This window comes from Oncorhynchus gorbuscha, linkage group LG02 (assembly GCF_021184085.1).
Source record: "Oncorhynchus gorbuscha isolate QuinsamMale2020 ecotype Even-year linkage group LG02, OgorEven_v1.0, whole genome shotgun sequence".
In the NCBI taxonomy this organism is placed as follows: domain Eukaryota; kingdom Metazoa; phylum Chordata; class Actinopteri; order Salmoniformes; family Salmonidae; genus Oncorhynchus; species Oncorhynchus gorbuscha.
In genome coordinates, this window is record NC_060174.1 from 66,542,467 (window position 1) to 66,565,891 (window position 23,425).

A 23,425-nucleotide genomic window follows, 5' to 3' on the forward strand; every position below is an offset into this window, starting at 1 on the left:
TCACTCTCCTTCTTGGTCAAATAGCCCTTACACAGCCTGGAGGTGTGTTGGGTCATTGTCCTGTTGAAAAACAAATGAGTGGGACTAAGCACAAACCAGATGGGATGGCGTATCGCTGCAGAATGCTGTGGTAGCCATGCTGGTTAAGTGTGCCTTGAATTCTAAATAAATCATAAATCACTGACAGTGTCACCAGCAAAGCACCCCCACACCACCTCCTCCATGCTTCGTGGTGGGAACCGCACGTGGAAATTGTTCATTCACCTACACTGCGTCTCACAAACACACAGCGGTTTTAACGAAAAATCACAAATTTCGATTCATCAGACCAAAGGACATATGTCCACCTAATGTTCATCGCTTGTGTTACTTGGCCCAAGCAAGTCTCTTCTTATTGGTGTCCTTTAGTAGTGGTTTCTTTGCAGCAATTCAACCATGATTCAAGCAGTCTCCTCTGAACAGTTGACGTTGAGATGGGTCTGTTACTTGAACTCTGTGAAGCATTCATTTGGACTGCAATCTAAGGTGCAGTCAGCTGGATGAGGGAATGCCAAGAGTGTGGAAAGCTGTCAAGGCAAAGGTTGGCTACTTTGAAGAACTTCAAATATAAAATATATTGTGATTTTTTAAACACTTTTGGTTACTACATGATTCAATGCGTGTTATTTCATTCTACAATGTAAAAAATAGTAAAAAGAAAACCCTGGAATGAGTAGGTATCCAAACTTTTGACTGGTACTTTATTTCTCTGCACATTTTCCGTTGAAGCTTGCAGCAATGCATGCTTCAACATATGTACAAACGGAGTACGCATTTGAAAAGAGACCTCCGTGCTCCGTTTTGTACGGTAGTATGTATTTTGAGAAACACCCAGTGTGTATCTCCCTTTGCTCATTTTCCTTAATAGGATGTCAGTGGGTGGAGCCATGTGGGCGGAGCCGGGAAGGTTGTCAGCGAAACGGTCCCGGGATAAATACACCTCTTCCACATTCATTGGAGGGGGGGGGACTCTCTCCATGCAGACACAGATAGATTTTGGTTGTGTCATTTTTGTGGCCGTTTTGTTTGTTTGCTTTGGCACCTTTCAACACCCCTCATTATCACATTTATGCACGCAACCACTCACTTACACTACTGGTTACTGACTACACACACACCATTGTTAATTGTATTTATTTTACTTCAGTTAATAAATATATTTTTGTTATTCCTCATCTCCACGTTGTCTCCTTTTTTGTTACGAACTTTGAGCCGGTTCGTGACACTCACCAAAATAGGACAGGAACCAAGCGACTGAGTAATGAATCTGAGACACTTTCATAACCATCTGACCTGATTGTATTCTAAATCAATAGCATCAGGTACAAATTCACTTCCAATAAAACCTACAGGAACTGATCACAACACCTCTAAAAACAAATGGTAATAATACAGATAAGGCAGAATTCTTGAGGAAGACAAAATAATTATTGCATACGGTTGCATACTGTGTTGCCAGAGCCTGTTCGGGGGCAGCCAACACCATTGAATTTAGTCTTGTGCAAGAGAAACCAAAGCCCTTTTGAGTCGTCAATGGATGAAAGTAACAAAACGGGTCTATTAAGGGAACTAGAACAGGCCTAATAAAATTTGGGCTTGGTTTCCATTGATGATATGTGAGTAGTAGCAAGAGACACTATTCCAGAGCAGGGAACAGAGCACCTCTGAAGGGAAAGTGAAATGCAGCAATGAGAAAAGCCCGAGAACAGAGCGAAGAGGAAGTGGGGGTTGAGGCAGTTTTACAGCTATTCCGTCAGCAATAGCCAAGTACAGATACTGTAGGGCTCTGCTTTCACTTTGTCGCATTCAATCACAGAGTCCGGAAGGCTCATAAAAAACAATCTACGTCACCATGGTTACATTGGGTTGAGACAAGTTGATATTTGCTGAGATGCTTTACAGGGTCTGCAATTGACAACTAGACAGTTACTTTAGGTTGTCCTCTGGACAAAATGACATTATAATTCCTATACCATAAGTCAAGAAGTTCCAGCATATTCTTTGTCCTGAAAATGCTTATTTCAAATAAATATGGTACTTTAACCATAAGCAATGCTAGATGTGTTTTTCAGTGTATGTATGCACGCACGCAGTACAAAAAGAAATGAAACATTTCAAAGATTTTACTGAGTTACAGTTCATATAAGGAATTCAGTCAATTTAAATAAATGAATTAGGCCGAAATCTATGAATTTCACGAGTGGGAATACAGATATGCATCTGTTGGTCACAGATCTCGTCATGGTATCTCTGTGCATTCAAATTGCAATCGATAAAATGCAATTGTGTTTGTTGTCAGTAGCTTTATGCCTGCCCATACCATAAGTACTTTACACGACAGCGGTGGGGTTAAGTAAAAATACTTGAAAGTAGTAAACTAGTGAGGGCCCAAAAAGGTGACACTGTTTTTTTGCACTGAAACATGCAAAAACAAAATTCAGGTTTTAACTAATTAAACAAAAGAATATGATCAGTCTCTGTGTGTAAAATAAGTGATTAATGTGAACCTAACTCACAGCTAAAAAATTGTTTTGAAAGAAAGCAATCAAATGTTGTCTAGACTTTACTGCAAATGACAAGTCTTGAGAAAAAACAAAAAACGAATATTGCAGTTAGTCATGACAGCCTTTATAATAGAATGCTTGTGACCACACACACACACACACACATCTAAATATTGCACTTGGGAGAAAAACATTTTAAAGTAGAATAGAATGAAACAGGCATTCTATTTTTGCTCTATTATAGTGGCCACTATAGTAGACATCGATCAAGTGCACAAGGCTACATGTGCACAAAAATAAAGGTCACAGATTTACAAAATTATAATCCCCCCCTCACTCACACGTGTTACGGTCAAGTTCAACACAACAAAAACTATGTCTTTGGGCTACACTGCACATTATACACTTTCTGCCTGTGGACATCTGTTCTACTGTACAATGTCCCAGCAGAGCATGATACCCTTTGTCAGCATAATAGATCTCTTTCAGGCAGAGCGTACACCTGGCATACCCCTTTTATCCACTGTATTGAAGAAGAGGGAAGTGTTTGGTGTTCTTTTCAACTCTAGTGGCATCCAGCTTAAGCCAGGCCCAGCTACACTTCATCCCTGAATCCATTTGTTTAACAAGCAACGCCTCAATTTCACCAAATTCTTTTATTCCGAAAATTAACCACATACTGTAGAGGCAAAACATTAGTTCACAGATAGTAGTTAGTTCATTAGCTAGTTAACGAGTTGACATTTCACACAGATTGCCAGGGTCCAGTAAGCAACTAACACGTTATAACTTGAGGAACGGCAAGGAGTTGCATACCAGTTAATACTATAGAGAATTGGTTAGGTTACTAAATGTTAACTCATCTGATGTAACATTAGCTAGCTAACTTGAGCTGTCTGACTTTATTAGCCAACTAATTATCACACCATAAACTCAATTATTCGATCAGTTAAGTTGGCTAATGTTGCTCAACATTTCTCTGGCTAGCAAGATAGTGAACAATGCTAACAATACTTGTTCCACCACAATTTCTCCCTCACCTCAAACTTTCCAAATGCCAGTTATTTTTTCGGTTACAGTTCATGATGTACGCTTCATCACCTTCTCACTCCCGTCTACGTGGTCAGGCTTCTCACCTACCTCTTCGTTATCGTTCAGGTGAATTCTGTTTGTAAGTTAATTGGCAAACTGCCTTTCCACTCTCCACTGTCTTTCCAGAGCACGCGCTGATGCTGTAACTAGCAAATTGGTTCTCTTTTCAGTCATGTGCTGCATTCTGTTGTAGATTGTACATACTAGATGTCTACCAATTAATCGGAATGGCCGATTAATTAGGGCAGATTTCAAGTTTTCATAACCAATTTGGCCGTTGTTTTTTTTCACACCTTTATTTAATCTTTATTTAACTGGGCAAGTCAGTTAAGAACACATTCTTATTTTCAATGACGGCCTAGGAACGGTGCGTTACCTGCCTCGTTCAGGGGCAGAACAACAGATTTTTACCTTGTCAGCTCGGGGGATTCAATCTTGCAATCTTACAGTTACCTTGTCCAACGCTCTAACCACCTGATTACATTGCACTCCACGAGGAGACTGCCTGTTACGCAAATGCAGTAAGCCAAGGTAAGTTGCTAGCTAGCATTAAACTTATCTTATTGATAGAGGAATTCTAAATTCCTTTATGTTTTAATTGCCAAAACCAATTTCGCACTCGTTTCTAATTCATTAATGATGTGTAAGTTCATTAATTATGCATGAAGTAGATCGAGACCAGTCTTAGAAGCCAGGTAAGAGCGTTTAATTCCAGAGATTACTGACCCAAAAAACAAAGAACATTACATTTTAAAGAAAGAGAACATAAAATGACATCATCAGTTTCACACCCTCTCCCATCCTTACAATAGCGTAGTATTCAGTCCTAGAGATAGTTTTACTCCCCTCATAAAACTACATTCCAACCTGTCTAAAAGATATACTTCTCTCCACTAATGGAATCCAACCAAAACATTCTTATCTGTATGAAAAGCTATCTCATGCCTCCCTTTAAACTTCCAAAGAGGCACAGACAATTAATTCGTTCTGCTTACATTTTCAGTAACAGCTTAACCAAAAACTCATACTTTTCATATCATAACATAATAGTATTAGAATAAATGGTTCTAATCAATAATGTATACATAATTAATCATTTCAACTATAATTTCCTCTAACACTTATAAAAAACAATCAATCATAATCACTAGTTAAACTAGTAATATCAACCATGTGTAGTTATCTAGCGTTGCATATAAATCGATGCTGTGCGTATCGTTGCTCCAATGTGTACCTAACCATAAACATCAATGCCTTTCTTAAAATCAATACACAGAAGTATATATTTTTTAACCTGCATATTTGGTTTCCGACCATATTAAATTACCTACGGCTTGTATTTCTGTGTTATCATGTTATAACTAAGTATATGATTTGATAGAGTAGTCTGACTGAGCGATGGTAGGCAGCAGCAGGCTCGTAAGCATTCATTCAAACAGCACTTTCGAGCGTTTGCCAGCAGCTGTTTATGACTTCAAGCCTATCAACTCCCGAGATCAGGCTGGTGTAAGCGATGTGAAATGGCTAGCTAGTTAGCGGGGTGCTCGCTAATAGCGTTTCAAACGTCACTCGCTCTGAGACTTGGAGTGGTTGTTCCCCTTGCTCTGCACAGGTAACGCTGCTTTGAGGGTGGCTGTTGTCGTTGTGTTCCTGGTTCGAGCCCAGGTAGGAGCGAGGAGAGGGACGGAAGCTATACTGTCACACTGGCAATTCTAAAGTGCCTATAAGAACATCCAATAGTCAAATGTTAATGAAATACAAATGGTATCGAGAGAAATAGTCCTATAATAACTACAACCTAAAACTTCATACCTGGGAATATTGAAGACTCAAGTTAAAAGGAACCACCAGCTTTCATATGTTCTCATGTTCTGAGCTAGGAACTGAAATATTAGCTTTCTTACATGGCACATATTGCACTTTTAATTTCTTTTCCAACACTGTTATTGCATTATTTAAACCAAATTGAACATGTTTCATTATTTATTTGAGGCTAAATTGATTTTATTGATGTGCTATATTAAGTTAAAATAAGTGGTCATTCAGTATTGTTGTAATCAGCCGATTAATCGGTATCGGCTTTTTTTTGGGTCCTCCAATAATCGGCATCGGCGTTGAAAAATCAGTCAGTCAACCTCTATTCTGTTGTGTGAACGATTGGGTTTGAACCTTGGATACAGACCGTATTGCTCCAAACGCATATCACTTGTTCGCATACAGCCAGTAGTCATTCATCGGAGCGGGCCCCTGGCTATCCGTAATTCTTTTCTAAAAGGTGCCGTTTGATTTGCTGAATATAAGGAACTTGAAATTATTTTTTATTTATCTTTTGATAGCGAAGTATATTTAAAAACAAATACCTTTACTCAAGTAGTATTTTACTGGGTGACTATCACTTTTACTTGAGTCATTTTCTATTAAAACGTTATCTTTACTTTTACTCAAGTATGACAATTGGGTACTTTTTCCACCACAGCCCCAGCGGCAAAATATCACTCTGACATCAGCAAACCACTCGCCCATACAACAACATACACGTGGGTCTACAGTTGTGAGGCCGGTTGGACGTACTGCCAAATTCTTTAAAACGATGTTAGAGGCAGCTTATGGTAGAGAAATTAACATTAAATTATCTTCCAACAGCTTTGGTGGACATTCCTGCAGGTTTATATTTTTGTTCAGTGTGATATGCATCATGAAATCTTTGAAACTATGGAAGGAGTGAAAGTCTAACTGTGAGTGACTGCAAAGAACACTATTACAATGAATTTAACTGATGCTAGATGATGGTTACTTACCAGTCTAGTGTTGACCACAGGGAAGACAAGGGCCAGTAAAGCACCGTTCAGCATATGGACCTGAAGCCTGTTGACAGAAAGAGCACACATCAGAAAATGTTTTGCATGTCAGCAAGTCTAAGATGCATGCCGTTCAAAATACAGAAATACAGCATGGCGTTCAAAATACAGAAATACAGCTGGTCTGATGCAAAAAGCAGCATCATATGATGCTAAATGCATTATACTGGCTGTATTTCTGTATTTTTTAAGTTAGCTATTTAGAAAACTTAATTGCTGACATCAAAACATTTTGGAACTAAATCAACAATGGACTAAAGAAACAAATACCAAAAGACGGTTTGAAAAACTCCACCCAAAAACTAAGTTTGCTTAAGTTTGTGGTGAAGACTGGTTCATATGGCTTGCAGCCATACCATATGATACCATCTGCACTTGTCAGCGTCACTGTGCTAGGCTATAGAAACATGTGCTACACCAGAGTTTAACACCAGACTGGCAGTTTAATGCAATGAACTTGCATTTGATTGCTGACCATCTTCAGCACGACATATGTGACATGCCATATTCCTGAAGCGTGTGTGTTACATCACATTTCCTTTCCTCATAGAACTGTAATTAGCCTACATAAAAAATAAAATTGTATTTATTTATTTTTCGTCACCTTTATTTAACCAGGTAGACCAGTTTAGAACAAGTTCTCATTTACAACTGCGATTTGTCACATTCGCAGAATTACCACAGGTTTAGACATTACCGTGAAATACTTACTTACAAGCCCCTAACCAACAACGCAATGTCAAGAAAGCGGAGTTAAGAAAATATTAACTAAATAAACTCAAGTAAAAAATAAAAAACGAACACAATAAAACAAAAATAACTTGGGTGACTGGAGTCGTACAATTTTTTGGGCCTTCCTTTGACACCGCCTAGTATATAGGTTCTGAATGTCAGGAAGCTTGGCCCCAGTGATGTACTGGGCAACTCTCACTACTCTCTGTAGCGCCTTATGGTCAGATGCCTAGCAGTTGCCATACCAGGCGGTGATGCAACCTGCCAGGATGCTCGATGGTGCAGCAGTATAACTTTGAGGATGTGGAGACCCATGCCAAATCTTTTCAGTCTCCTGAGGGGGAAAAGGCATTGTCGTGCCCTCTTCACGACTGTGATGCGTTTGGACCATGATAGTTCGTTGGTGATGCGATCGCCAAGGAACTTGAAACTCTCAACACGCTCCACTACAGCTCCATCGATGTGAATGGGGGCCATGTTTGACCCTTCTTTTCCTATAGTCCACAATCTTCTTTTGTTTCTATGCAGACTCATTCGGCTACATTTCAATTATCTTCGGACTGCCTGGCAGAAGGACAAAGCAGGGCCCTGATTGAAACAGGGAGGGTTGTGGAGGTCACCATGGCTGAGCTCCTGCCCCAGTCTTCCTAATGAGAGTAGAGGCCAGAACAGGGCTCAGGTGTCCTGCAGTGATCTCCACCTTGGGTTTCCTCCCCCTGCTATAAGACCCTAACAGAGCACGACATTTGAAACCAGTGCCATGCAAATGTAGTTTCATCATCTGGCGGTCAGGCTGAGGTTCCTTCTCAGGACATTTGATAATCACAGCCGAGGTGTGTAATGCTGCAAATAAGCGTTTTATTTTGCACAGCAACTTAAAAACATAAGTTGACTCATTATTGAAGCTCATGTTGAAAAAAAAGCTGCCATCATAGGAATATCACGTTACAGTGTTTTGGCTTCCCCCTGTATGTTAGCTAGGCTAGGGGTTAAGTTTTTTGAGTTCAGGGAAGAGAAAGCTGGCATGAAATTAATTAATTACATACTATGCTGTTACTTAAATAATTGTCCTTTGTTATATGCTAGTATGTTTTACTGACACAAACTTGTCGTGTGACTTAGTAAAATATCCGAGCGTACAGATTAACGAGTCGTTTGGGTGCCACCTCAGTATGTGACCTGGTGGCGATATCAGCTACCTTGAACTACACAGATTATCTAAATGACATTCTACAACTCTGTTCCCCGGCCCCGTTTCTGCACATCTGCTAACTGCCAGATAAGAGGATGTACTTTCTATAAAAGGAGAGAGACAACTCTGTTCGTTGGCCTCCAAACTATTTGAGTGATTGTTGAATTGCAGACTTTTTGCAAATCTTATAATAAAGTTGCTGTTTGAACAATCTACAGTCTCTCCCCTTTTGGTTAGAATTTCCACCACACATGCTATGTAGTTGCAAAGTAGCTAAAAAGTACTAAGTAGTTGCAAAATAGAAAGTAGTTGAAAAGTTGCTAATTAGCTAAAATTGTCCGTGATGAGATTCGAACACGCAACCTTTTGGTTGCTAGACGTTCACGTTATACACACACCCATCCTGAAGTAATCTTCACTCGTATGTAACCATACCAAACATAACATACTAATTTAGGTGTCTCGGATCAACGTTCACTGTGTTACTTATAGTCTATAAGACAAGGCTGCCAGTTAAGGTGGGGTTGAGATTTCATGACAATGGGAGTGTGTAGAATGGAGGTACTCACCTAAAGATGACCATGGCTGTTTTACATGGAGGACAGGCCAGCAGAAAGATCTGTGGACAAATAACGCTCGTCAACAATGTTTTACTGATCTTGTGTTAAACTCCAAACCTTGTCATCTACATGTTGCTGTAGAGCATACTGGATATGCTGTCGTGCTACATGAGCTGCTTCCAAAATGGTCATAAAATGTGCATGGAATGATTTCAGTGACACCCAACATCTACAGGGGAAATATATATCTGAGCTGTTCTTGCCATAATATGTACTTGGTCTTTCACCAAATAGGGCTTTGTTCTGTATACCACCCTTACCTTGTCACAACAACTGATTGGCTCAAACGCATTAAGAAGGAAAGAAATTCCACAAATTAATGTTTAACAATGCACACCTGTTCATTGAGATGCATTCCAGGTGACTACCTCATGAAGCTGGCTGAGAGAATGCCAAGAGTGTGCAAAGCTGTCAAGAAGGCAAAGGGTGGCTACTTCGAAGAACCTCAAATATAAAATACATTTAGATTTGTTTAACACTTTTTGGTTACTGCATGATTCCATGTGTGCAATGTCATAGTTGACATCTTCACTATTGTTCTACAATGTAGAAAATAGTAAAAAAATAAAAACACTGGAATGAGTAGGTGTGTCCAAATATTAGCTAGCTAGATAGCTAGTATAAGTCTATGGTTTGGACACACCTACTCATTCCAGTTTTTAAAACATTTTTTTTTTACTATTTAAGACAGACCATATATATAAACAATATAAGCTCACAGAACGGGACCGCTGAATCACACAGCACGTAAAACTCATCTGTCCTCGGTTGCAACTCTCACTCTCGAGTTCCAAACTGCCTCTGGAAACAACTTCAGCACAATAACTATTAGTTCGAAGCTTAATGAAATGGGTTTCCATGGCCGAGCAGCCGCACACAAGCTTAAGACCACCATGTGCAGTGTGAAGCGTCGGCTGGAGTGGTGTGAAGCTCGCCGCCATTGTGATAAATCACGTTTCACCATCTGGCAGTCCCGACGGATGAATCTGGGTTTGGCGGATGCCAGGAGAATGCTACCTGCCTCAATGTATAGTGCCAACTGTAATGTTTGATGGAGGAGGAGTAATTGTCTGGGGCTGTTTTTCATGGTTCGGCTGGACCCGAACCATGAAAAACCATACTTCCTTTCTAGGGAGTTTTTCCTAGCCACCGTGCTTCTACACCTGCATTGCTTGCTGTATAGCACTTTGAGATATCAGCTGATGTTGAAGGGCTATATAAATACATTTGATTTGGACCCCTTAACACAACAGCATAAAATGACATTCTAGATGATTCTGTGCTTCCAACTGCCCCCATGCACAAAGTGAGGTCCATACAGAAATGGTTTGTCGAGATCAGTATGGAAGAACATGACTGGCCTGCACAGAGCCCTGACCTCAACCCCATCGAACACCTTTGGGATGAATTGGAACGCCAACTGCGAGCCAGGCCTAATCGCCCAACATCAGTGCCCGACCTCTAATGCGTGTGGCTGAATGGAAGCAAATCCCCGCAGCAATGTTCCAACATCTAGAGGAAAGCCTTCCCAGAAGAGTGGAGGCTGTTATAGCAGCAAAGGGCAGACCAACTCCATATTAATGCCCATGCTTTTGAAATTAGATGTTTGAGGAGCAGGTGTCCACATACCTTTGGTCATGTAGTGTGTATACTGGCTTCCTTCATGAGATGCTTTTTGTCCAACTCTAAATTACAATATCAATTAAGTCAGGGAAGTTTATACATGACTTATGGTCAAAAGAACAAGAACACAGACTTCCAAGAAAAAGATACTTATCAACCATTTACGTCACAGTAACTCTGCAGTAAGATTGTTATTGCACCCACTCAAACATGAGTCATTTAACCTGTAACCCGAGGTAGCTGAGATGATAGAATTACATGTAGAACTGACTTATACGCCATCTGTCTGAGATCTGCAGTACTGTCCTGTCTCAATCTGTTGATCGCAGGTTGACTGAGGAAGACGAGGAGGCTATTGAAGGCCAGGCTGCCACTAGTGAACTAGTCCTACATGGAGAGGAAAGACGCTGCGTATTGTGTAGCCTAGTTTTTGTTTGATTTTCCTCCAGTGAATCGAAGTGTGCAGATGAGGACCATCTGCTGACAGAGCTAGCGAAGGAGCAGACTAATGACAGCCTGTGGACTGAGGAGGAGCCAGTTTGTCAGCAGGAGTAAGATCCCACGTGACGGGAGACACAAAAGTGGAACAGGATCTGATTTGGAATGTTAAGTAATGGGGTGACATCAGCACCTCCTTCCACTCGGCTCCATTCTAATGTGTTGTAAGTAGGCTGAGAACCACAAGAAAAACAGCATCTATCCACCAGCTCCCATTAGGGCTGGGCAGTACGCTGTATTTTACAATATACTGGTATTGGTATACAATATACTGGTTTTTACGTTAAATTCTATAACGTTATTTTGAATAATAATACCAGTGATGGTGTAGACCTAAATCATTAGGTTGTTTGTGCAACAGTATCTTCTAAATCAAAGAGGAAAACGTGAAGCATGAATATATTCGCTATGAAGTAGCTAAGACATTCAATGTAGGCAAAGATTATAGGGTCCGCTAAAAAACTGGTTCCTACCCTGTCACAACAAAACCTGTTGCCATTTTCATGCATAGTCATGTCAAATAACACCTTATTCAAAGTGCCCACAACTATATCCTAACTATAGAATTAGAATAATCATTATATTTACATGATTCCAACAGTTCACCCAAGTGTTTAGCTCTAAATCGCAAGTCAAATCCAAATGGCAAAATGTTGTTAAAAAATAAGGCCTAGTTTGCTGGCTGATATCGTGCAGCCCCGTGTGGCATAAAATACCAACAAATACAGTCAAAATGTTTTAAAATACAGTGATATTTGCACCATATCGCCCAGCCCTAGCTCACATGTGCAGTAGACCATCACTCTGCATGTATAATGTCTGCAGAATTGATTTTAATTGCTTCCCCTCAGAGTGAGAATAGATAAAGTGAACACTTAAACCCCTTTAACTGCAATTCACTGCATAGGCTACTAACCCAAAGTGGATGCCCTCTAAAATATTTTTCACTCCCTGAAGCATTTCAAAACACATCCAGACAAACACTTCCTGTGGCAGAGAGGTGGACACTGGGCAGGCAACTCTGTGGCTGGAGCAGGATGAGTGTGTAAAGCGGCCTATCCTTCCTGAGGGACAGAACTTCTTCCTGTCTGACTGTGGAGCAGTGAGGAGCATGGGAGCACAGGGTTCAGGGGTTGAGCTCTGGCCTTGACAGAACAAGATAACCATGAGAATGACACATCTGCCTGAATGACACAATGTCCTCTGAGCATTACAAAACAGAAACACTACTAGCAGTCTGGCACAATACTCACTAATATAAAGTAGGGTTTAATATTTTCCCAGTATTTTACAAATGTTCCATGCCGATAATAAATCATTTTCCTCCTAGATAACCCTGTATTTCAGGCAAAAACCGGAAGTGTCATTCAAAAGCATATAAATAGGCCTGTCTGGATTTGATTAGACCTTTGATCGAAAATTCAAGCCACGATGTTACAAGTATAGGCTAACGAATTTGAATTTTGAAATATAATAGGGCCTATTTGTGTAATTAGTAGGCTGATGCATAGACACACCTTTCATAATATTTCCCCCAATGTTATTAGCGTACCTCTTGCTCTCTCTATAGTTGCTTCATTCCTTCCTACCTTTCAACAGTTACTTTAAATAAGTTTAGTTGTCCTCGTCTTAATCATTCCCATGACATCGTTGAATAATAGAGGACTAGAATTAGATTCAGAAGGCTTTCACTTCTCTTCACGAAGATTGAATGGTTACGGGTCTGAATAAATAATCGCTATGGCCTACCACCACCGCACGTTTGAGCTTTCAAACTGCATGTGAGTTTTATCGGCTGCTGTATTTAACATTCAGGCAAACAAAAGCTTGAGTCTCTTTGAATAGTCTATAAGTAATGCAAAAAAATATATATATGTCCAGCAAGCTATTCTAGTCTATCTTTTCAGGCTTGGGACTCCAAGAGCTAAGGAGCGGTTTGTAAGGAAAGGCCAGCAGAGCAAAGGCGAGTGCGTATTGTGCAAGAGAAAAAGGCTTTAAGTTAGAAGCTTATTATGCATAACCAATCATTAATTAGCTAAACACTAAAACTGCATTGAATGCATTACCTGAAAGAGGTATGCTAGGACATACTACTGTTCAAAAAGGTTGGGGTCACTTAGAAATGTTTGTTTTTGAAATAAAATAAAAATTTTGTCCATTAAAATAACATCAAATCAATCAGAAAAACAGTGTAGACATGGTTAATATTGTAAATGACTATTGTAGCTGGAAATGGCAGATTTTTTATGGAATATCTACGTAGGCGTACAGAGGCCCATTATCAGCAACCAACACTCCTGAGTTCCAATGTCACGTTGTGTTAGCTAATCCAAGTTAACTTTAAAAGGCTAATTGATCATTAGAAAACCCTTTTGCAAAATATGTTAGTACAGCTGAAAACTGTTGTCTGATTAAAGAAGCAATAAAACTGGCCTTCTTTAGACTAGTTGAGTATCTGGAGCATCAGCATTTGTGGGTTTGATTACAGGCTCAAAATGGCCTGAAACAAAGATCTTTCTTCTGAAACTTTTCAGTCTATTCTTGTTCTGAGAACTGAAGGCTATTCCAGGCGAGAAATTGCCAAGAAACTGAAGATCTCGAACAACGCTGTATACTACTCCCTTTACAGAAGTGCAAACTGGCTCTAACCAGAATAGAAAGAGTGGGAGGCCCCGGTGCACAACTGAGCAAGAGGACAAGTACGTTAGTGTCTAGCTTGAGAAACAGACGCCTCACAAGTCCTCAACTAGCAGCTTCATTAAATAGTACCCTCAAAACCCCAGTCTCAAAGTCAAACATTGAAGAGGAGACTCCTGATGCGGGCCTTCTAGGCAGTTGCAAAGAAAAAGTCATCTCTCAGACTGGCCAATAAATATTAAAAATTAAGATGGGAAAAATAACAGACAATGGACAGTTTGCAACGCCATGCCATACCCTGTTGATGGCGCTTAATTGGAGCAATTTCCTCCTACAACAGGACAATGACCCAGAGCACAGCTCCAAATTATGCAAGAACTATTTAGGGAAGAAGCAGTCAAGCTGGTATTCTGTCTATAACGGAGTGGCCAACACAGTCACCGGATCTCAACCCTATTGAGCTGTTGTGGGAGTAGCTTGACCGTATGGTACGTAAGAAGTGCCCATCAAGCTAATTCAATTTGTGGGATGTGCTTCAGGAAGCATGGGGTGAAATCTCTTCAGATTACCTCAACAAATTGATAACTAGAATGCCAAGGTTCTGCAAATGGAGGAGTCTATGACAAAAGAAAGTTTGAAGGACATTATTTACAACCATGTCAACATCTTGACTATATTTCCTAGTCATTTCATGCATATGATATATATATATCACACACATGCATGAAATGACTAGGAAATATATATATGAGAGAGAGCGAGAGAGAGAGCGAGAGAGAGAGCGAGAGAGAGAGCGAGAGAGAGAGCGAGAGAGAGAGCGAGAGAGAGAGCGAGAGAGAGAGCGAGAGCGCGAGAGAGAGCGCGAGAGAGAGCGCGAGAGAGAGCGCGAGAGAGAGAGCGAGAGAGCGAGCGAGAGAGAGCGAGAGAGATCAGTCCGATGATTCTGTGACACACCGCCACAGACCATGACAAACCCTCCACCTCCAAATCAGCTGTCCGTCCTGTCTCCTTGTAGCGCTGTCTTAGGCGTCGCACAGTACGGACATTGCAATTCATTGCCCTGGGCACATTTGCAGTCCTCAAGCCTCCTTGCAGCATGCCTAAGGCACGTTCACACATATGAGCAGGAACTCTGTGCATCTTTCTTTTGGTGTTTTTCAAAGTTAGTAGAAAGGCCTCTTCAGTGTCCTATGTTTTCATAACTGTGACCTTAATTGCCTACTGTCTGTAAGCTGTTAGTGTCTTAACGACCATTCCACATGTGCATGTTCATTAATTGTTTATGGTTCATTGAACAAGCATGGGAAACATTGTTTAAACCCTTTACAATGAAGATCTGTGAAGTTATTTGGATTTTTACAAATTATCTTTGAAAGACAGGGTCCTGAAAAAGGGACATTTATTTTTTTGCTGAGTTTATATCCAGTCCCCCCCATTTGAAGATAGTGCCCGCTCTAGCCGTAACCAAGATTTGCAGCAAAACATTTGAATGACCCCCTTTCTTGATGTCGGAGAGAAAAATAAAATACACATTTTTAAGTAAATTTCCTGCGATTCTACACATTTTGCCACTGGACAGAGAGAAAATGTGGCAGTTTAAACGCTAATTTCCAGCTATTTTAAAAGTTTTTACTACGAGGTATGCCATGTTAATATGACATCCAAGTGAGAATAACTAACAAAATCAACGGCGACCCTCTGGGGGTCAGGGCCCTGGGCATGTGCCCTGCGAGCCCAGTCAGCATTCGGCCATGATTACTACAAGTTTAGATAGCCTAGCCAGCTAACTACCAATCTACAAATTGTTAGCTGATTAAGTGACTATCAGTCACTAGACAAAAACTAGAATACATTCTAGTACTAGAATGTATTCTACTATTCTCACTCAAATACCCTCTAAAAGGTGAAATTCTGTACTGTAGCCTCATGAAACATTTGATCTCAAATCCAAATTGCTGGAGAATAGGGCCACATTTTATTTTTTTTTAAACAGAGGGGAGGGTAAGTTAGGATTTTGCTTGGCTTGGGCGGTATCCAGATCATCATAGTGTCCTCATCCCTGGACTGACAGTATTACCAACATAGCACACGAGTGGGTGCTAAAAATGCAAGAAAAGACCATTGGACCTCTGCAAATTCTTTTAGAATTCTGACACAAATTAATTACAAAATCACAGATGCTGTTAGCTAAATGCTAATGACCGAAAATGAACATCAACTAATTGCAAAGACAGGCACATTCAGCTCAAAGTTATACAAGCATAGCTAGCAGCTAATGAATGTCATTTTTGGTGAGTGTATATATTTACAAGCGAAAGTAAACAAGAGAAATTGTGCAAATATACAAAGTTGTGATGCATGCTTTTCTGAAGAAAGAGCAACACGTGTACACTGAGCACAGGGGAGAATAAAAGAGGAATTAAAACACTAGTAGGAAGTACATGGGGGAAAAAAATGGCAATTGGACTTCTGGCAGAAAGCCATTATAAGATGCACTACATGACCAAACGTATGTGGACACCTGCTCGTCAAACATCTCATTCCAAAATCACGGGCATTAAAATACAGTTGGTCCCCCCTCTGCTGCTATGACAGCCTTCACTCTTCTGGGAAGGCTTTCCACTAATGTTGGAACATTGCTGCGGCTTCCATTCAGCCACAAGAGCATGAGTGAGGTTGGGCACTGATGTTGGGCAATTAGATCTGGCTCGCAGTTGGCGCTGCAATTCATCCCAAAGGTGTTTGATGGGGTTGCGGTCAGGGCAATCGAGTTCTTCCACACTGATGAACAAACCTTTTCTGTATGGACTTTGCTTTGTGCACGGGGGCATTGTTATGCTGAAACAGGAAAGGACATTTCCCAAACTGTTGCCACAAAGTTGGAAGCACAGAATCGTCTAGAATGTCATTGCATGCTGTTGCGTTAAGACTTCCCTTCACCTACCACTTTGCGGCTGGGCTGTTGGCCAAGACAAGTCATCAGTGGCAAAATAAATTCAACCACACCTTTGTTTCATTACAAAACCGTAGAGCAACATCTGTCCAGTGAAGTCCAAACAGTTACATGGCCTACAGCATGGTGAAGCAAGGTAAATGTGTCCGACAATTTCGGACTACTAAACGATTGATTTAGAACCACGGAGAATTACCGCAATTCGCAAAGAAAACAGGAGCGGCCTCCACTCTTCCAGCACCATTTCAACATCTACCCACCTATGATAAGTCTAATACAGTGACAACTAAAAGATACCAAAAACGATTTAGCTCAGTCAAGCTAAATATATTGTGGCTATCCATGGTAATGATTTCTGTGTGCAAGTAGAAAAAAACATGTGGACTCACCCTACTTGTAGAGGAGTAATGCCATCCTCTTTCATGTTGCCTAAACTGTCATACAGTACACACTTTTAGTTTCTTGTCCTAGTCTACCTGGCTAAAATGCTTGCTCGCTTGCCTAACTTACTTTCATGGACACCGATGCACCAGGCTAGCTAGTTAACATTAGACTTCTACATTTTAATCTCATTTAGGCAGGCAAGTCAGTTAATTAAGAACAAAGTTTTATTTCCAATGACATCTAGCTACATATTGACCTTCTATCCTTTCAGGCCAGGGGCACAATGTATGAATTTATGGTTGGATCAGAATCATTGGCCAGTACGAAGAATTAAGCAATACCACAAGTCCAAATCCTTATCTTCATCCATGGCGAATTTAGGAAAAGGACAATTTTAGCTAGCTAGACAACACAATGAGATGCAACAATCCAAGTTGTTTTTCGTCAATGACATTTGGCTTCTGATGTGATCAGTCTGATGCTTTCTTGACACTTTCTTTGGTGCGCCAGGACCATTCACAGCTGAGCTCACTCAGTTGCTTTCTCTGGTGAGATACATTTCCTTCAATTTGCAAGAGGCTGAATGTATGAAAACAAAGAGAGACGAATGATACAAATGAATGTATATTGTTTTTTGTACATTTTTTGGGGAAGCCTGGCTTCCCTTGACATCCATGAACACACACCACTGGGTATCTAACAACAAAAACATGTTTTGGCCAAGGCATGGAAGGCTTGGCGCATTCTTATTTGCATGTCCAGGCAGTTAACTGAATGTTCAGCACCAAGCGAAGGAACCATTCCGGAATCCAGAGGCCCCATGCTAAGCCCTGCGGTCATATATTTCCTGTTCTCTGCTGGGTGCTATTGCATGGTGAGCCATGTTGTCATCTGCTTAGTTGTGTTGTTCAGTACAATAGACCCTTACCACAGCTGGCCCATTCTCCCCCAACACCAATTAAAGAAGAATACATTCTTCTAACCCAGGATAATCAATCTCCAGAGACTGGTTCAGCTCATATTCAATCCAACATCCTGGGACATACACATGATGGGACAATTCTCTTTCCAGGGATATCATTTTGGCTGCTATTTAATGTGATAATGACAGGACAAAGCATGAGTTATTTGAGTGCACGGCTGCACGCTGTGCTTCCAGTGAGACGGCGGTGTGTAACAAAGGGAAGCCTGAGATGAAAATGCAGCGTAGCCTAGTGGTTAGAGTGTTGGACTAGTAACCGGAAGGTTGCGAGTTCAAACCCCCGAGCTGACAAGGTACAAATCTGCCGTTCTGCCCCTGAACAGGCAGTTAACCCACTGTTCCTAGGCCGTCATTGAAAATAAGAATATGTTCTTAACTGACTTGCCTGGTTAAATAAAGGTAAAAAAAAAATAATCCAAACAAATCACTGTCCAGGTGGCACACTTACAAGATCTAGAAGCCTCTAGGTTACAAGGGACGCTGAAGCTACATACAAGGTTCAGTTGTTTGAGCCGGCCAGAAAAGTGATCAACTGACCAAGGTATTCCTGTTTGATATTACCACCAGCTTTTACATTGTAGGTTGATTCACTGAGTGATTTAGCAATCATTTGACACAAACGCAAATTGATAGAAGAACCATTGCCTAAATTAGTTTGTCATCAGTCCTCTTGACTGGCACTGTCCCACTCTCATACTGACAACACTGGAACTCTGGGTGTAAGTACCTAACCCCATAGACCTCTCTGGCACTCACCTCTGCATAGCTCATAAGTGACGGCTTTTATTTAACCTTTATTTAACTAGGCAAGTCACTAACTACAGTATATACAGTTCAACCATGGAGCCCACCTCCCCACCCTTAAAGAAAACATACATTTTGTTGTTGCTGCATTTATTCTACAGCATACTACACCACAGAAATAATGTTAGAACCTTTGTAGGATCATCGTCTAGTCTCCAAGAGGTTCCCAAAAACATAGTCATTAACTTGAAAACCTCATCTAGAACAGCTAAGTGTGTCGTTAGATGCTTTGCCCTTCTGCGTTACTTTATAGATCTCCTCGAAACATAGATAAACCATGTGATTCTGTCTCTGTGACCGCGGATAACTTCCGACTACAAATGCAAAAGTTTCCAATGTCTTCGCAATTGATATGAACAAGCAACATATAGCCTAAAAAGATGCTTAAATGAAAAAGATATATAAAATAGTAGGCTATAGGCGTATTTCAATCATATTGAAATACATTTCATGTTCAATCAATCGAGTTCTATTTTGCTACTTGTAGGCTCAATATATTTACCGAATGTGTAACCCTAACATGTGTGCAATGATGTGCCAAATCAGTGATTTAGTAGGCGATCTGTAGGTATCCAGATAGTCATCCCGGGATATTCGGTAATACCGGCACTGAACACAAAGGGCACTGTTTTCAAACACCACTGATACTCTAATTCGAAGGTTAGCAATGCTAACAAGTACATGTAAAACCACAGAGAATGCTAACTAAATGCTAACAAGCACATTGCAAACATTATAGTGTCTGACCTAAACTATACAAGTAATTTTAAAAAATGCTACTCACAGTTTGCTGTATGCACAAGATAAATATTAGACAGCAAGCCTTTTGATCCAGGAGAGGATTGTCTGCTGAAACTAAGCCAATGCTGTATTTTATAAGAAGCTAACAGGGTAGCTAAACAACCAACTAACTACTAAATTAGAAAACCAAATGCACAGTTAACTTAATAGTTCAAAGAAATCTAGCTGGCAAACACTTAGTTGTGAATTCCATATTGTAATCAGATCACAGTGAGTGACTCACAAGGCTCCGGTCTCGTTGTTGTGTGCTTGTAAACAAAAACCACTTGACTGGAGATTACCAGTAAATTTCATAATGAAAAATGTTACAGGTTAAATGAAGAACACAATCTTCCTTATCTCCTAATGTATTGAGAAAAAAAGTGCTATTAATGTTTACATTTATTAAAAAACTTAAAATAAAATAGTTTACTGTATTGAAAAATAATCCTGTGGCTTTTTCCAAATACCCAGGTATACACTGTATACTTTCCAAATCTATGATTTAGTGCATTTTTATTGGGTAAGCATTAGAATAAACCATAATATTTTCAGCCATAGGTTGTAATGGGTATAGAAGCCCGTTCCCGCCACCAATAAAATTGAATCTGACTATGAGTTATGAGATAGTTAAATAAATAAAATTACTTACTAAAAGCAAGTCAGGTAAGAACAAATTCTCATTTACAACGACGGCCTACCAAAAGGCAAAAGACCTCATGCGGAGATGGGGGCTGGGATTAATAAAATAACTAATGTAGGACAACACACACATCACGACAAGAGAGACAACATAACATAAGACAACAACATAGCAAGGCAGCAACACAACATGGGAGCAGCACAAAACATGGTACAAACATTATTGGCACAGACAACAGCACAAAGGGCAAGAAGGTAGAATTAGAGTTGCAACATTCCAGGAACTTTCAATAAATGCACTGGTTTTACAAAAATCCTGGTTTGACGTTTACAGATTTCCTGCTTATCCCATCCTGAATCCTCCCTACCTCTAACCGGGATTTCCGGACACCGGGGGAATTTATTGAAAGTTCCAGTAATTTTGCAACCCTAGTCATAGTTATGAGACAGGTTTAGGCAATCGGTATCACATGAATTCAATGTGCACTTTGCATCAGGCCCTAAACTTTCAAGGATAACCTTATGTATATCCTAAAGTCACTCACCCATTGTATACATGTGCGTGAGAGTGAGCGAGCGAGAAAGCGTGTGTGGTGATTGTTTCATATTAATGGATTGGAGAGTTTTGTTAAAGTGAGATGACATCTGGTTGACATCAGATTGAATTAATTCAATTAAATCCATTAAAAAGGGGCAACCTGGGATTGGTACATCCTTTTGGGGGTTTTAAATTATTAATATATAGCCATAAAGGCACACACGTACACAGTTTGGGCTCTGCCTGTGCAGAGCACATGCCTCTTTTCCCTTCCCGTCTCCAAAGTGCCCTTTTGGGTGGTAGTATAATGTCCCCCAAAATAACAACTTAATACATTTTTTTGTCATTGTTGTCACTTGTTCGGAACCCACTGCCCGCAAGTCATCATGACGTTGTTAAAAACTCACACCCCTGTCCATTGGCTGCGCCTGTTGATCTGCCCTATACGGAGATAGCATGCTCCTGTTTGTGCCCGTTTCCCAGTCTGCCCTGGTCGAATATTGTGCACGCCCGGTCACCAGTCAAGTGTGTGTGTGTGTGTGTCTAGCTACCTAGTTTAAATATTAACAATACTGCCACAGCAGTATAAGATTTGATTAACACTTGATTGAGCCTTCATCGTCAATATTCGGTCTGGTTGGCTGATACCCACAGCAGAGAGGCAGAAAGACAGTGAGGAGCGGCTACATCAACAACCCTCCGACCCAACTCCATCCCATCTTCAGTCTGAAGTTGCACATGTGTCAGGGAAGCAGCAACACAGGTAGTCTAGCTAACCACCTTATTAGAGCTGGGCAGTATACTCTATTTTACTATACACCAGTATTGATGCATGGACCGGTTTGGGTTTTTACTTCCGTCTATAACGTTTTTTCAATGTTTGGTTTGTTAAGTGTGATACACAACTCAGGCGTAACTCAGGCTGCATACCACACCAAGCCCTGCCCCTCAAGGAGAGAGCAGTTGCTTAACCATGGATTTACACATTTTCTTGCCATTCACTCTGAAGTCTGCATGGTCAAACGGATGCAAAAAGATGTTGGTGAAAACGATACTGCTTTCCACAAGCCTTCTACAATTACACTATTAGTTTGTGTTCTTTACTCTCTGATAGTTTGCCTTAGCCACTAATGCTAATCACTAGTTAGCCAGCTTGCTAAATGTACCAAGAGTCAGAGCAAACTTAGATCGTACTACTGTAGGCCTAGATAATCATATTGTTTGTGCAATGGTATCTTAAATCAGAGAGGAATAGGTGAAACATGAATAGTTTAGCTAGCTGGCTAGCTACATGAGGTAAGAAAACATGGAACCTAACATCTAATTAGGTTTCCCTGGAAACATTAACCAACCCTTTGGTTCTTACCCTGTCAATAATTCCTCCCTGGCTTATTGATTTGTTATGTCAAACAACAATGCATTCAAGGTGATGCCCACTATATGTGACTTGTTTCAGGAAACTAGGCGTATGTCGCGTGTCACTACTTCACAGGAAAGCAATTTGAAAGTAAACCTTTGACAGAAATGCCTTCTGGAACATGTGAACTTTCATGTGCCTAAATAACAAATGTGTATGCCATCTGTAAATATGAATATAATTATGAGCCTAGTTGGTTTAGCCACAGGAAAAGTAAGCAACCTTCCCACTAGCCATGATTGGCTGAAATAATAAGTGGGCTGGACATGCCATGAGTTCAGATTGGTCTGCCATGTAGCACGCTTCTCTCCATTCAGCTGGTCAGGTAGGTAATCCTGTCTAATGTATTTATTTTAATATATATATTATAGTAGAACTGTATAAGTGTTGCTCTCCACTTTCTGGATAGCTACGGTGGAGAAAAACACCCGTCTCTGGATTACATCTTCAAACTAAGGGCAACCATGGCATCCGTGATGAAGAGGGAAAGCATCCACCCATGTATACAGGTAAGAGTTCAGCCAGCTAAAGTATCAGATATTACACATTTCTAATTTTGTCAGAAAGTCATTTTTATTTCAAGTTAGTGTACTGTTAGCTAGCTAGCTAACGTTACGTGTATGATCTGTGTAGTAATATTATTTGTTGCTAAAACATTAGCTGTCAGAGCAGCTTACCGATCACTGTACCTGTACACACCCAACTACCTCATCCCCATATTATTACTTATCTTGCACACCAGTATCTCTACTTGCACATCAATCACTCCAGTATTAATGCTAAATTGTAATTATTTTGCCTCTATGGCCTATTTATTGCCTACCTCCTTACTCTTCTACATTTGCACACACTGTACATAGATTTTTCTATTTTTCTTTCCTAATGTGTTATTGACTGTACGTTTGTTTATGTGTAACTCTGTTGTTGTTTTAGTCGCACTGCTTTGCTTTATCTTGGACAGGCCACAGTTGTAAATGAGAACTTGTTCTCAAAAGGTGAAATAAATGAAAAAACAAATCTGAGCCATTTGCTTTGCTAGTTAAAGCCTAATGTTAGCTAGCTAACATTGAACCGGGTTGGTTAGCTCAAGCAGGGTAGTAATGTCATGAGTTGGGATTATGGTTCATTGT

The 23,425-nt window shown here is 40.4% G+C and overlaps 1 protein-coding gene across 1 annotated transcript in view; it reads right to left on the minus strand.

Moving 5' to 3' along the window:
• The window catches only part of LOC124007818 (transmembrane protein 164-like), a 44,687-nt gene that overhangs the window by 15,262 nt on the left and 6,000 nt on the right, over positions 1-23,425 (minus strand). The window contains exons 2-3 of the mRNA XM_046318599.1: positions 8,987-9,036; positions 6,434-6,500 (exon numbers count right to left, since the gene is read on the minus strand). Of these exons, the coding sequence (XP_046174555.1) occupies positions 6,434-6,500; positions 8,987-9,036 (117 nt within the window). The remainder of the gene's footprint in view (positions 1-6,433; positions 6,501-8,986; positions 9,037-23,425) is intronic.